At 61.8% G+C, this 15,225-nt stretch overlaps 4 protein-coding genes across 4 annotated transcripts; all 4 read left to right on the top strand.

Annotated features, from left to right (window-relative positions):
* Nucleotides 1-101: 101 nt before the first annotated feature.
* VTJ83DRAFT_7241 (uncharacterized protein) lies at nucleotides 102-4,395 on the top strand (the record flags this gene model as incomplete). Its single annotated transcript, XM_071014042.1, has 2 exons — nucleotides 102-3,225; nucleotides 3,281-4,395. 2 exons carry the CDS (start codon nucleotides 102-104, stop codon nucleotides 4,393-4,395), a joined length of 4,239 nt encoding a protein of 1,412 aa, XP_070863458.1.
* A 994-nt stretch (nucleotides 4,396-5,389) lies between these two features.
* VTJ83DRAFT_7240 (uncharacterized protein) lies at nucleotides 5,390-6,448 on the top strand (the record flags this gene model as incomplete). Its single annotated transcript, XM_071014041.1, has 1 exon — nucleotides 5,390-6,448. One exon carries the CDS (start codon nucleotides 5,390-5,392, stop codon nucleotides 6,446-6,448), a length of 1,059 nt encoding a protein of 352 aa, XP_070863457.1.
* A 565-nt stretch (nucleotides 6,449-7,013) lies between these two features.
* Nucleotides 7,014-7,982, top strand: VTJ83DRAFT_7239 (uncharacterized protein; the record flags this gene model as incomplete). The annotated part of the gene is made up of 2 exons (XM_071014039.1): nucleotides 7,014-7,055; nucleotides 7,176-7,982. The coding sequence occupies 2 exons, from the start codon at nucleotides 7,014-7,016 to the stop codon at nucleotides 7,980-7,982; spliced, it is 849 nt and encodes a 282-aa protein (XP_070863456.1).
* Nucleotides 7,983-12,933: 4,951 nt separating this feature from the next.
* On the top strand, nucleotides 12,934-14,168 carry VTJ83DRAFT_7238 (uncharacterized protein; the record flags this gene model as incomplete). The annotated part of the gene is made up of 2 exons (XM_071014038.1): nucleotides 12,934-13,161; nucleotides 13,263-14,168. 2 exons carry the CDS (start codon nucleotides 12,934-12,936, stop codon nucleotides 14,166-14,168), a joined length of 1,134 nt encoding a protein of 377 aa, XP_070863455.1.
* Nucleotides 14,169-15,225: the final 1,057 nt, after the last annotated feature.

The following is a 15,225-nucleotide window of genomic DNA, read 5'->3' as shown; positions in this document are numbered from 1 at the left end:
CCCCAGACATCGGGACCGGCGGAGATGTACTAGGTGCTTCCCTCACCAGCACACAAGCACACCAGATTCTCTCACGACAGCTGCTCTCGATCGCAGCCACGATGTCATTGGAAAGCGAGAATGAGCCGGCCGCCCCGGCCGTCGTGGCGGCCGCCGCGCCCTTGTCTACCACATCGCGGCCAACAACCGCACCAGCACCGCTCGATGATCCGCTGTTCCGGCCCCTCTCTCGCACAGTCTCGAGGAGCTCGCGGAGGACAGCGAGATCCGTCACGCCTCCAGTGCCGAAGGGAAAGAGCCGCTCGCCACCGCCGGGGAGCGGACATGCGTCGAAACGGTCTTCAAGGGACGTGAGCACCGACGAACACATCAGCATCCTGGATCCGCGCCGATTCACGCCAACCCTCCATGCCAGCCTAGTGTCCGAGATTCTCACGCTCCGGCGAGACCAGGAGGAGAAGCTCAAGATCATCGAGAGTCTTGAGACCTCCCTGCACACCGTCCGCGAGGAGACCGAGACCCTCCAGGCGACATTGCTCTCTACGGGCAAGGAGACCCGGTCGTTGAAGCGCCAGCTGTCGCTCCTGGAAGGCGGAACGTCCTCGGCGTTTACCGAGCTGACCAAGGAGCGCGATGAAGCGGTGGAGTCCGCCAACGAAGCAAAGAGGCGGCTTGAAGCGGCGCAGAAAAAGCTGAAGAGCCAAGAGGAGGATTCGGAGCGTGTGCACGAACAATGGGCAAGAGAGAAGGATGCCTGGGAGGAGGAGCGGCGGAAGTACGAGCGGAGGATACACGTCGCCGAGACACGACTGAAGGCGGTTTTGGACGAGGTTGCGGCGTTCCAAGCCGCTCAGGCCGCCAACGGCGGGCTAAACGACGTTAATGGCCCGGAAAGCGACGGTGAGGAGAGCGTTAAGGACGACGGGGCCAGCGTCAGGAGCATGAGCATCACCAACAGCATGCGCTTCTCGGTGGCCAACAGCATCCTCCGGGCCAACGGCAACTCGCTGGCCGACGAGCTGGGCGATGGCTACGACGAGGACAGTGATTACGGCGGCCGCGACAGTGTCTTGTCTAAGCACCACTCGCGTACCTGGAGTAAGGACAGCATAGTGTTCCGGACGCACCAGCGGCATCGCAGTATCGACAGCGTGACGCGCCCAGGGAGCGTGCTCCGCGGAAAGCTTGCGTTCAACCCAGCGGCCCTTGAAAAGCTCGAGGCCGGTGTCATTCGTGAGGATGATGAGGCGTCGGTTTCCACGGCCGCGCCCTTCAGGCTGGTCTACGTCGATACCGGAGTGCAGCCTTCCCCGCCGCCGTCACCGAAACTGGTCCCGGTCAAGCCTCCGACTCCCGAGCCTCGCCCTCTGTCGCAGACCTACGAACGCCTTGGCGGCCTCGAAAGCCCTCCTCGTTCTGACAGCGAGATCGAGGCGAACCAGCGGAGGAAGCGGGTTCATTCGGCCCAGCCGCTGGCCATCCGCGCCCCCCCTGCGCCCAGCGCCTTGATGGTCAACGGTTCGTCCCAGACCGCCGAGGAACCGCTGAGCCCCCCCAAGACGCCCAGGTCGCCCCAGCGCGCGCCGCCGCCGCCCCCATCGCCAAGGCCCGAGCCGCCGGTGATGGTTTCCGCCTCCACGCAGACCGAAGAGGCCCCGCCCCCGTTGCAGCCGTCGAGTCTCCTCCCCATGCCGATCCCGAGCATCAGCATCATCCCGTCGAGCCGTCCGACCACGCCTCGCGAGCCGCGGCTGCCACAGCTGTGCAAGGACTTTGGATGCCAAGTGTCTCTTCCGATCAACGTGTCGATGACGACATCTTCAACGCAGACAGAGCAGATCCTCATTGACAAGCGACTGGCCAAGCTGCCCCCGCATCTCCATCCTTCCGCCATTCGGTCGAGGCCCGTGTCGCCGGCGCTCGGAACGCCGACCGTGGACACGTTCTCCGACGAAAACCAGCAGTTCACTCCGATACCTGGGAACCTACCGCCACGGAACCCGCGCAGGTTAACCGTGAAGCGCGACTCGACCGACCTGCCATCGCCTGTCTCGCCCTCGCTGTCTGACGGAGCTGTGACCCGCGACCTCTACCCCGGTAACAACGACGACGGGCCGCTATCCAGCGGCAAGGCACCAATGCGGCGGCCACCGCGCATCAGCAGCCTGTTTGCCGGCTTCGATGGGAACAGCAGCGATGATGATGTCGAGTTCATGGAGCCTGAGTTGAGCGACTCGGAGTACCGTACGGCGCTCTCGGCGCCGAAGCCCATGGCTGGCTCGAGCCGCGCAGGAGGGAAGCGGAGCTCGATCGGCACCGTTGCGTCATCCGAGAACGCCTTCTCCCCTATGGTCCGCGGTCGCCTGCTTTCCCGCGGATCCGAAGACGACGAGGCGATCGACTCGGCTCTCAACTCGCTGCGTGAGGCGGTCCAGGGCAGGAGGGGAGCGCGCCGCGGCAGCCGGGCCGGCATGTACGGGTCCAAGGCTGGCGTCATGAGGCGAACCGCCATGATCCATAACGGCATCGCTTCGCACCAGAGGGCGAGGAGCCCCAGCCTAACAGATCTGAAGGAGCCTCCGTTCCCGATTCCCATGCGGGCCAGCTCCAAGGTCTATCCCGTGCTCAGCACGAGCGCCCCGAGCGATGGCTATTCGAGCCCAAGCCGGTCTCCTTATGACTCCTGGTCACGCCGCGGTTCGACCCGCAGCCATTACCGCGCCAACAGCATTCGCAAGGTTCGTTCGACCACCGCGTTCTCCCGCAACCAGCAGCGCCACCGCCGGCGCACCAGCCGCTCGCCCCCGCCCTCGACCGACGGTCCGCTCGACAGCCCGGGTTTGCCAGGTCTGCCGCACGGTGGCGGCGATATCACGGTGCCGCGAACGCGCGACAGCTCGAGGGCGAGGTACAAGGGCCATCGCTCGCACCCGTCGACGACGACGGACCACACGACCGAGACGGGCGCCGGGTCGCAAGGCGGCAGCCAGCAACAGACACCGACGGTGGTGGACGCGATTGCTCAGACCATGGTGGGCGAATGGATGTTCAAGTACGTGCGCCGGCGCAAGTCGTTCGGCGTCACCGATACCAGGGGGGGTGATGACAGCAGCAACGACCGGCATAAGCGGTGGGTGTGGTTGGCGCCGTATGAGCGGGCGATCCTCTGGAGCAGCAAGCAGCCGGTTTCGGGGAGCGCGTTGTTGGGGAAGTCGGGGAGGAAGCGTAAGTGATGTTCACCAGAAGAGCCGAGTGCCGTTCGCCGCTGACGGGTTTGCAGTGACCATCCAATCCGTGCTCGACGTCAAGGACAACAACCCGCCGCCCAAGGGAGTCGCGCAGATCTTTGACCGGTCCATTCTGATCCTGACGCCACAGCGGGCGCTCAAGTTTACCGCGCCAAACGCCGAGCGCCATTACATCTGGTTGACGGCGCTCTCGTTCCTGGCGCACTCGAACCAGGCGATACCAGAAACCCTAACGGCACCGCCGCAGCCACAGCCGCTGGTCGAGCAGTACCCGATACCCAAGCCGAAGCGGAAGGCGATCCGCGACTCGATCCGGCTTACCAAGGCCAAGGCGCCCGCCTTGATCAAGTCGGACCCGGTAACCGAGGAACTTCAAGAGCCGGACAGCGCGCCACCCAGCATCCCATCATACCGGCCCCCTCCTATACCCGAGGTGTACCGCTTCCCCACGCACACCCGCGAGATATCGCGAGACACCGCCGAACCGCCACCCATCCCACGATTCCTCGATCGGGGCTTCGACCGCAGCAGCCCCGCCAACCACGCGCCGGTCCACGGCCGCAAGCGTAGCAACACGGGCGGCCACATCCCACCACCGCTCTCGTTCCGCGGCTTCTCGGGCCCCGCGGGGTCGGGCGGCGCGTACCACACCTCGTCCAACAGCACGGCGGGCAACAGCGTCGTGACGGCCGGATCGTCGGATATCTACAGCAATGGCGGGAACAGCGCCATCACGATGGCGACAGGGTCGAGCGCGGTTACGTGGGCACGCAGCTCCGAGGCATCGAGCAGTCGCGGCGGGCATTATCAGTATGGGTATCAACACCAACCCTCTCTCGCACCGCTTCCCAATCAGAGCGGAGGGAACTTCTTCGATGCCATCGGCACGGTACGCATGGAGGCCTTCATCAGCCCGCTGCAGTTCACACACGAGGCGATGCACGGAGACGATAGGTCGTCCATCGGCCCACCGCCTTCGCTGTACAATTTCGCATCGTCCCGCCGCAGAAGCTCCAAGGAGCTGCGACGCAGGCATAGCCGGAATAGTCGGCTGAGGGATAGCTATCATAGTCGGGGGACGAGGACGACGGATGATACCGGTGAGTTTGATTGGAGAGGCGGGGATGATCCATTCAGGGGGTTTTGATCCCAATAGGATGAAGGGGGGGTTGGCGATGGTTGACGCCAGCCTGTTTCTTTTCTCTTGACGTTTTCTTGGGCACCACTACTTACGCACCGACGGCGACTTTTTACCGACATATTTTCTTATCGACCTATCTACCTACCGATCAATGTCTCTAACCCCTCCTCTGGCTCCCGAGAGTCTGGGATGGGATGGGTCATGACTGACGCTCCTTGCACTGTCTCATACTTTATTTCCTTGTCTAGTTCATCTCTTTTTTTCCTCTTCTTTGTGATTCAGACCATTCTCGATATGCCTGGAAGCAAGCAAGACGCAAAAGTCTGCGAAGTGTTTCTGGTTTGGGGGGCTTGGTGGTGGGTTGGTATACCCCATGGATGTAGTTCTGTTTTCTTTTTTTCTTTCCTTTGTTTCTTACTTCTTCTTCGAGAGGCACTACTTTGTTTCCGAGATACCATTGTGTTTACTGGCTGGTTTCAATCAAGGAGCTCCTAGAGAGGACCAGATCCTGCTGTAAGATACCTTTCTCTCCTTCCTGAGTACATAGGATGTAGTTAGGCAGCTGGTCATGCGCTTTGCCATTGGGGCCGTGTGATTGACTGCTTGTTGGGACATTTATTCGATACAACGGCTCATAAATAGAACCGAGTTGTGTATGATTGTGTTTGGTGTCAAGTCTTGACACCGGTCGTCGTTGATGATGATGGCGTTGTGTGTTGGAGAGGTTGATCTGCCCATACCCAGCCCTAACCCTGATTCCGCCGTCAACCCCGCCATCGCCCCTCCATGGAAACAAAGCATTTCCAAAGTTTCGGGCTCTCCTTGCGATTTGCAACATCTCGCCCTAGAAACTGCACAATCATCTCCGGTCCTCTAGACACTCGGTAGCTCCTCGATAACCTACATGCTTGCCTTTCCTTACCTTGCAACTCTCAACGCCTAAACGCTTCCTCTCCCGCCGACTCTCCAACCTACCTTTGAAAGACACCACGCAGCAGCCATGACCGCCTCAACAGCTGGGTCCGACCCTCCGGTCGACGGCGGCGAGACCCTCGAGCAGATGCAAGCCCGTCACCGCAAGGAGCAACGCGACCTCCAGGGTCGCATCACAAACAAGAAGAAGAACGCGACCAAGAAGACGCGAAAGTTTGTCAACGACGAGTGCGCCGAACTCGAGAGGCAGCTGAAAGAGAGGCAGGAAGAGGAGCTGAGGCGGTTACTGGGCGGAGGAGGGGAAGGGGAGGAGGAGGAGGAGGAAGAGGAGGAGAATGGGGTGGACGGTGTTGATGGCGACGGGCAATCACGACAGGGACCGCAGCCCTCGAGCCAGGTTGACGGCCTCGCAGCCACCCTCAACGGGACGCACCTCTCCTCTTCTTCCGGCAACGCATCGGCATCCCCGTCCCAACCGGGCCCCAAACAAAAGCGCAACCGCCAAAAGGAACGCCTCGCCCGCCGCGCCGCCGAGCAGCTCGCCCTGGCCGAGGCCGCCGCCAACGAGGCGGCCAACATGACGGACCATCGCGCCGTCGAGCGCGAGGCCATGCAGCGCGAGTTTGCCCAGCACAAGCTGAAGGAGGTGGAGATCGCGCCGGACGGGCACTGCCTCTTCGCGGCGGTGGCGGACCAGCTCGTCCGCCTGGGGATCCCCGTCTCCGGGGGGGCGCGGGAGGGCGGCGAGGAGCAGGCCAGGCCGGTCCCCGGGTACAAGGCGGTGCGCAAGGCGGCGGCCGACTACATCCTCGGCCACGCGGACGACTACGCGGGGTTCCTGGCCGCGGAGGAGGGCGGCGACGGCGGGGTGGAGGCGTACGCGGCGAGGATACGGGACACGGCGGAGTGGGGAGGGCAGCTGGAGCTGAGCGCGCTGGCAAACGCGTACGGGGTGGAGGTGAGGGTGGTGCAGGGGGCCGGGAGGGTGGAGGTGATTCGCCCGTCGACGGCGGCGGACGGGGAGGGCGAGGGCAAGGAGAGGAAGACGGTGTGGTTGGCGTATTATAGACATGGGTACGGGCTGGGAGAGCATTATAATTCCTTGAGGGCGGAGACGGACGGTTGAGGAACGAGAACGGATGGATTACAGCGGGAGTCCAAGTACTATACACCACCGTGTTGGTGTCTTTGGGTTGGGGCGTCTTGGACGGCACGGTTACGGCGGTTACGGAGGGGTATGATGGCGTCTGGATCCCTGATGAGCCGGGTGTCTGAGCAACAGCAGCAGCAGCAACAAGACGCTGGACAAGCAAAGACGTCCTGGCTGCGCTGGTTGTCATGCGTCCATGACTTACTCAGCTCCGTTCTTGTCTGCCGCTTGCGCTTCTGGCTCCCGCGTCTTGGTGGATGCACACCATCCCGGCCCGGCCAATGACAGGTTGTGGGGCCCCGACGCCCCCCCTAACCATCCGGGCCCCCGGCCGGCAGTGAGATGCCTCGGCTCGGCTCGCGAGCGTCAATCCCTCCCCCGGCTGGAGCTGACGTGCTGTCCCGGACTGAAACAAGGGCGATGGACCAACCACCGTTTCCCTTATATCAAACCTCCGAGTTGAACCTGCTGGCCAGTTCCGTCCATCCTGTACACAACCCCTTTGCGTAGAGCAGCTCATTATCAAGAGAAACGCGTCACCATGGTTGGCAATCTGGACATTCAATCCCTCTTTGGCGTCAAGGTAATTCATCCAACCATCCATCTATACAATGCATCCCGGTTTCTCTCTCTCTCAGACACACATACATGATGAGCTTTTATCCGATATGGTAACTAACCTCGGCCCCTCCTCCTCGCGCAGGGCAAAGTCGTCCTCGTCACCGGCGGCGCCAAGGGCATCGGCCATATGATCTCGTCGGCCTTCGTCGCCAACGGCGCGCGCGTCTACATTTCGTCCCGCGACGCAAAGGCCTGCGACGCCGCGGCGGCGGAGCTCAACGCCGAGTACCCCGCCACCGGCGGCAAGGCCGTCTCCCTGCCGGCCGACCTGTCGTCGCACGCCGAGTGCGCCCGCCTCGCGGCCGAGCTGACCAAGCTCGAGCCCGCGGGCCTGCACGTCCTCGTCCACAACTCGGGCGCCACCTGGGGCGAGGCCTACGACGAGTACCCGGACAAGGCGTGGGACAAGCTGCTGACGCTCAACCTGCAGCGCGTCTTCACGCTGACGCAGCTGCTGACCCCGCTGCTCGAGAAGGCGGCGCGGCAGGTCCCCGGGTCGGCCGACGGCGAGGCGGGGCCCTTCCCGGACCCGGCGCGCGTCATCAACATCGGCAGCGTCGACGCGCTGCGCGTCCCCATCCTCCCGACCTTTGCCTACTCGGCGAGCAAGGCCGGGCTGCACCACCTGAGCCGCCACCTGGCGACGCACCTCGGCCCGCGGGGCATCACGAGCAACACGCTGGCCTGCGGGCCCTTCCCGAGCAAGATGATGGCGGCAACGCTGAAGCGGGTGGGCGACGAGATCAAGGCGGCCAGCCCCGTGGGGAGGATCGGGTCGCCGGCCGACGTCGGCGGCGCGTGCTTGTGGCTGGCGAGCCGGGCGGGCGCCTTCATCAACGGGGCGACCATCGCGGTGGATGGCGGCGTGTCGCTGGTGAGCAAGATCTAAATAACCGGGGGAGAGGGGGCTTGCAGAGAGGCGCAGGCAATAGACGGGTACAACGAGCGAACGCGGAATGCGCCCTGCGCAGGATGTCGGGATCGATGGTAGACATGCCATGTCTTTTGCGGGTTATTAATAGATAGAAGGGGGGGGGGGGGGGGGGGGTTAGGCGGGTCGGGATTTGGTGATGAAACTTGAGGAATGGCACCAAGGGAGATCGCAGTTCGCCGGGAGAGGGACGAGGGTGATCGGAGATGAGATGGGCTGCTTTTTTGTGCCCATTTGACTACCAGTAGCTACTACCGACTATATGTTGAACCCGTATACCCTCCGTGGTATTCAAATTACTTATAGAACACACATCCTCTCTCTCTCTCTCTCTCTCTCTCTCTCTCTCTCTCTCTCTCTCTCTCTCTCTCTCTCTCTCTCTCTCTCTCATCTCTCACCCTCCCTCTCCACCATCCCCCCTCCCCCTGAGTCCGTGTTCTACAACCCTCTGTCCTCGTCTATGCGTGAATACAAAGACTCGTCGTAATCCATGTCCCGAAAGATGGTAATGTCCAAATCCTTGCGCCGAGCCAAAATCCGGAAACCCAACAACAAACCCCAAAAAATTCCAAACCCTGTCCAACGCCTTGTAAACTCAGAAACCCAAGAAGATATTACTAAACCCAGAGTGACCACCCCATGCAGTATGATCCAAGCGTAGACGGGATGATGATGATAATGATGATGATGATGACGACGGAGTGGCGTGGGATCTCCTTTCGAGAGAAGGCAGAGGAGGAAAAGGAGATTGGCCAGCCGGACCCATTGCCGACGACGATAGGGAAAACTCGCCCTTTCAACGTCTCGTTCGTGGTGCCGATGAGCTTGCGCCGTGGACACCCGCCGGCCGCTCTATGAAAAGCTCATTCCCTCCAGATCCCGCATCAATACCGCCAGCTGCGCGCGCTTCGCCGCCTCCGCGATAAGCGTGAAATCCCTGAGGAAGGGGTCGGTCGACGACGTGGTGGTGGGCGTCGGTGCCGGCGGGACCATCTTGATGGTGGCGGTGGTGGGGGATTGCTGGGTGGACGACGGGTTGCTCGTCATGGTGGGGGTATAGCGGGGATCCATCTTTTGCGAGTAGGTGAGATGAGAATGTCGAGGGGGAGATTTGTTGGAGGAGTAGGACAAGTTCCCCAGATAAGCTCAAGAACCGAGACGAGACCGGAACGAACCCTCCCTTTTTCATTCAGCGAGGCTCGGCCGTGCAAAGCTCAAGCAAGGCAACGTAACCAAGGCACGGCAAGCAAGTGCAATACCCGATCACGCAGGGCGTCGCCCGTCGTCGCCGCTGCCGCCGCTGCCGAGATAGGGCGGTGGGATGGTGGGATAGAGATAGAGGCCGGCGTCTGATTCGACCGGCGGGAGGCGAGCCGGGTGCCTGTTAGACGCTTGGTGGGGTGGCTGATGAAGTGATCGGATCGGGCTTCGATGCAGAGCACTAACGAAGCACGAAGCGTGGGAGGCCGGCGGAAAATAGGTGGGATTGCAGCGCCGCGGTGGATGGACACGCTGCGAGCGGGATGGTGCAGATGCGAAATGCAGGGCTCTCGGACGTGCAGACGTGCAGACGTGCAGACGTGCAGGCGGGCAAGGCTCCCTTCTTGCGTTGTCTTGTTGCCGGCCGGGCGAGTCGGTGGTGCGTGGTCCAGACTAGCCTGCGTGGCGGGTGCCGATGCAGTGACGACCTTGTTCAGAGGCGGTGACTCGATGGGAGGCTCGCCGATGACTGGCGGGGACCACGAAGAGGTGCAGGATATCCAGTCGATGATGTGGTATCGACGTGGTGTGTTTGCCCGGCGGGTGGTTGTGTTGTCGGAGTAGATGCTGGCGCTGCGGATGGTCCCCGTGAGGCTTCGGAGTCTTTGAAGAATGAATGACGACAAGCCCGATGGCGCGAGCGCGGGGTGACTGTGGTCATATACTACTTTCTACGGGGCAGCCTACGGCCGAGGATCTCCCTTCTCTTCAAACCACTTTCCCTCGGGAGTCAGCACCCCATCCACCCCCCGGTCTTTATCTCTCTGCCCATATGAAGCGCTCACGCTGGAAGAAAAAAAAAGGGCGTCATAGAGGGGTGTCCACCCGCCCACACCACGCCGTCACCACCTCCCGCATGGGTGTGTGACCTAGGTTGGCCCCTCCATTGTGCCGAGCGAGGAGTGACATGGAGGTACTTCCGCCGAGAAGCCGGGACAAGGACCGAACAACCGCGCTACCGGCAATGGGCATGAGCGTATCCCCTGGGCGTCCTTGTACCTCCCAGGTCACTTCGGAGCAGGGCCCGCGACCGCTTCCGGGGTCCAACGTGGGGTAGAGTGCGGACCCCCACCGTCTTTCATCAACGGCACATTCCCGTGAGCGTTGGCAGTGAAACGCAACAAACAAACAAGCGTGCCATTTGTCTCCAACGAGCATGACCAGAGCTCTCCGGCAGTTGCCGCGCATGCACGCATTGGCCCCTTGGATGACGAGCTTGCGACGGCTGCTATCGCGCAAGCCGGCACGAGCGTTGGTCCAGACGTTGGGTGTCGAGCCTATGTCGGACGGCGTCGCCGGGTGGTCTGGGGTGGTTGCGGACTGATGCCGAGGCTTGCTCGCTTCAGATGGCAGCAGCTTAGAGCTGGTTGCAGCGACGGTTGCTTTGTTGACATGCCGCCGCTTGTCAATGCAAGCGATTTATCTCGGCGATCTCACCCGATGGCGCACTCTTCAGCTCCCGTTCTTTGGCCGATGATTTGCCGTTCGGACCGTTTCGACGCTTGGTAGGGATGGCCCTCGTCAACGAAGCCCGGGTGCGGCCGAGCACATGATAATAGCGGAGCCTTGGTAGACAGAAAGAAGGGAAAAAAAAAAAAAAAACAAGAAAAACGACCCTTTGCCCACAAAACGCGGGTGAATGCGCCATCTGGGGGATGAATGACACACACACCCCCCTCCACCCCCCCAAGCGAACAATCAAAGGTCGTCGTCCCGCAACCTTGGCAGCAGCCCAATCCCACATGCTAAACCACCTTGGATCTCGTGACTCGAGGCGGGCGCTTCATCCGTAGCGTTTGCAAAGTGAAGCAATCTGACCGGATAGAGCGGGACAATATCGACGCCAAGCGAGCGAGGAAGCGTGGAGTTCGTGGAGATAGCTCACAGGAGCCTTCGGAGCGTAATCTTCCATTGGCAGCCTCTGGCGAGCCTGGTCCCTGAGGCGGGCGGGTTGCTCCATTGCGGGAGGACGCAAAACAGACTTCATTGGCCAGTCTGTAATGGTTTTGGAAGGCGGCTGTTCAGGTGGTGGTTATCCCAGCCAGGGTGTCCACGGAGCCTCCCTTATCCATGCTTTGTGTTTTTTCTTTTCTTTTCTCCTTCCGCTCGCAGGACTGTGGCATCGTCTGTCACGTCGTCCGGGTTTCCGAAGGGCTCAGATCTCGGGTGGGAGATCCGTTACGATCTCGTTACCAAAGCTGCATCTGTCGGCGTCGCAGTTGCGCTGCAGAGGCCGTTGAGCCCGCATGCCCGGGGGAGCAAGACCCGAGAGGTAACGTGACAATCGAGACCCTGCGAGATTGCACCCGCGCCACGAGAACCCGGGACTGCATTCGCGACGGTGCAACGGCGTGAGCTTCGCCTGGCACGGCGTGGCCTGGCGAGGGGAAGAGTGGAACTGTCAACAAGGCGTCGACAAGTCGCCTTGGATATTACAGGAACGCCTCGGGGACGAGACAGGCACTCCACAGCGCGCGGGCGGGAGGGGGGACAACGATGGCCCGTGAGAGTGCTAGTTATCGGCCGTGCTATTTAGCCGCGGTGGAGGCTCGCGATCTCGCGAGAATGGCATCCAGGGGAGGCGGTGGCAGACGGAGGCGTGTCCAACGTGGCCGTCGTCTCCTTTGACGATAGGGAAGGGGGATAAGAGAAGGGCCGACAAATTTTGACCTGTAACATCCATGCGTGGCAGGCATCAGGTCCGATACCCCTCGACGCGCAAGTGCCCGAGATCCACGGATCCGAGAAGAGGCTCCAAAACCTGCTCCGGGCGAGCCGGCGGTTGACTTTCCCATCGGGGGGATGCGATCCAAAGCCACGGTTTCCGGGCTGAGCTGAAGAAGGAAACTCGATGGCATGGCTCGGTGGCCTGGGACCGTTGGTTACGAGCTAGGCCGGCTAAAAGGGGATCGTCTCAGGGTGTCATTGAGCCGGAGGGATCAACGGCAAGCGAACGGAAAATCGTCGGGACGGAGACGGCTCTGCTGTCCGGTCGAGGTCGCGGGGAGGGGGGGCCGACTGTTCTACTTTTGTGTGCATTGCTTGCTGTACACAGTAAGGAGGAGTGTGTCGAAGAGGCGGCCCAAGTTCAGATGTAGTAGTCTACGTAATATACTGCGTACATCAGGTAAGGTGAGAGACTCCGCAACAAGAACAGAAACACGTGAGGATGGGGAGAGACGGGAGTCTGTGAAACGCAGCTGTGACAGCCGAAAAGGGAAGGAGTGTGGAAATCGAATCACTCCTTGGAAAAAAAAAAGAAAAAAACAGCGAAACATTCACCCCTCCCCGACCCTAACCCTTCCTTGGCTTGCCCTGCCGAGACGACGCCCACATGGAGACGCTGGACGTGGGGCCATATTATGGGGGGGGGGGGGGGGCGCACATGGAGGCACCTGGGGAGACCCACCGCCCCTCCCCCCCCCCGGCGCCCATCTCCCGCCAATCGCCCGCCAATGTCGGCCAACGGTCCCGCCCCGACCGACAACCACCACCGGCCCCGGACATTGGCCGTTCATGTCGCACACCCCATCTCCGGCGCCAAGCCGTGCGTCACACACATCCTCCGCTGCTGGCACTCAGTCTCTCGGAGAACCCGGAGGTTTCCCGGCTGGTACGGACGACCTATCCCGCCTCTCCGCTCGCCGCCATGACGACGGCTTCATCCTCTACGCCGGGCTGGTCCAAGGTGCAGATCCCCCGCCCTCTCCAGCGCCTCTTCGACCTCTTCCCCCTTCGCGCCTACGAACCCAACGACCTGCCCGAGAGGTCCCAACACCTGACCTTCAGCTCCCTCCCCACCCTCTTCATCTTCACAACCGATGAGGATGCCCGCCTAGGCCTCCCCAGCTTCAACCCGACCTGTCTCAGGTGGCAGGTATGTTCTCTTTGTCCTTTTGCCCTTCCGCCTGTTCTGTCCCCTCCTAGACGACCAATGCTAACTACCCTCCCCCCCTCCCCCCTTTCTCCCCTTTCTAGACTCTCCTCCGTCTCACAGGCCTCGAATTCCGCGTCCTGCCCTCCACCAACCACGCCTCACCCACCGGCGCCCTCCCCTTCCTCCTCCCCGCTCGCAGCAGCAGCACCGGCAGCAGCAGCAGCAGCAGCGGTGCTTTGCCACCATCCACCTCGCCATCCCAACCACCACCGCCGTCCTCCTCGCCCTCGCCACCAACCCCGATCCCCGCGAGCAAGCTCCTCGCCTACGCCCAGTCCCACGCCAACCCGGCCAAGTCCTCCCACCCCGCCACCTCGGGCGACCGCCTCTTCCCCTCCCGCGCCCGCGCCTACGTCGCCCTCGTGTCCAACCACCTCCGCAGCGCCTGGCTGTGCGCCCTCTACCTCGACCCCGCGCGCGCCGGCCTGCTCGACGCGCTCTACCTGCGCCCGGCGTCGTCGTCGGCCGCCGTGCGCGCCGCGCTGAGGAGGCAGCTGCGCAAGGCCGCGGGCGAGCAGATCCTGGACTCGGCGCCCGCCGCCGGCGCGCTCCGGTCCCGGCCGGGGGAGCGGGAGCGGGAGCGGGAGCGGGCGGAACAAGGGAAAGGCGCGCCGTCGTGGGACTGGGCCTGGCAGGAGGACGGCACCGCCATCGACCCCCGCGCCGTGTACGCGTCGGCGAGGGAAGCGATGGCCGCGCTGGCCTCGCTGCTGGCCGAGAGCAAGACGGAGTGGTTCTTCGACGCGGAAGCCCCGAGCGAGTTCGACGCCGCCGTGTTCAGCTACACGCACCTCATGATGCAGTACATGTCGGACGGGGAGGAGGAGGCCGGGGCGCTGGGGAAGATGGTCCAGTCCGCGGGCGACGGGGAGCTGGCGAGGCACCGCGAGAAGTTGTGGAGGTTTGCATGGCCCGAGGGGAATGGGGAGGCGAAGGAAGGGAGGTAAGGAGAGGATTTTCCTTCTTCCGCGCGGGGGGGTTTGGTTATGAGAACGGCTGGGGGTGTACGACGACGTGTATCGAGTCCAGGGTACGTTGGTACGTTGGAGGTAGCCGTGTATATGGATAAAGAAGTGTAGACAGCAATGCCATGGGGAAGACAAAAATAGACCAGGGGATACCCACATCAGCATCAAGAACACACGATGAATAGAGGAGGCTCGATATGGTGCCCCAAGAGCGTGTTCTATGACTACCTACCTACCTATCTACTTACCAAAATACCGAGCTCCGGAAGAGCTCGTAAGGGAAGAGACACAGGCCACTAGGAGTTCAGTAGCCATTCCCGCGGGCTTGTTGATTTGGCTTAACCCATCGCACCCAACTTGTTCAGGGGAGTCCAACCTCACCAACTACTACCATCCAAACCACGCACTATATACCCTCAACCCAGCTACACCCGGCAACCGCTATGTAGCCTACCTAGACCTGGCCAGACTAGACCACACCATGTCACCCCATGCCACACCCTACCATACCATCCCACACTACACCACACCACACTACACCACAACCCCCCCCAGCTAGAAACTAAACCGACTGATGCTGGAGATGACAAGCGAGTCGGAAGGAAGATAGAGAGAGTAAGAAGGGGAGAGGAAGGGAACTGAAAATGGATGGGAATAAAAAAAGACGGAAATGGGCAAGGTTCAATCCAGCAGGGGGGGGGGGGGGGGGGCGGGGAGGAGAAAAGATCGGGAAGCAGGGCCTGCAGGGACACAGAACCGCAGTCCGCCGCGCCGGGCTGATGTACATGAAATCACAACCATCATTCACCCCCTCCCCACGCCCCCTCCCCTCCGGGATCATCACCCTCCCACACGCACTACCACCAACACCCCACCCCCTAACACCGCCACTCTAGTGATTGCTGCTCCACCAAGAAAATGCTGGAAGATATGGTAACAGGCAAACGGCCAAGCCGAGAAGAGAGGATAGAGAGAGAGTCCAAAGCAAAATGGGAAGGAGAGAAAAAAGCCCAGCCGAGTCGAGACATCCGCACAC

Source organism: Remersonia thermophila, chromosome 7 (genome assembly GCF_042764415.1).
Source record: "Remersonia thermophila strain ATCC 22073 chromosome 7, whole genome shotgun sequence".
In the NCBI taxonomy this organism is placed as follows: domain Eukaryota; kingdom Fungi; phylum Ascomycota; class Sordariomycetes; order Sordariales; family Chaetomiaceae; genus Remersonia; species Remersonia thermophila.
Note: the sequence above shows the minus strand (reverse complement) of the source record. Positions and strands in the feature narration are given on the sequence as shown.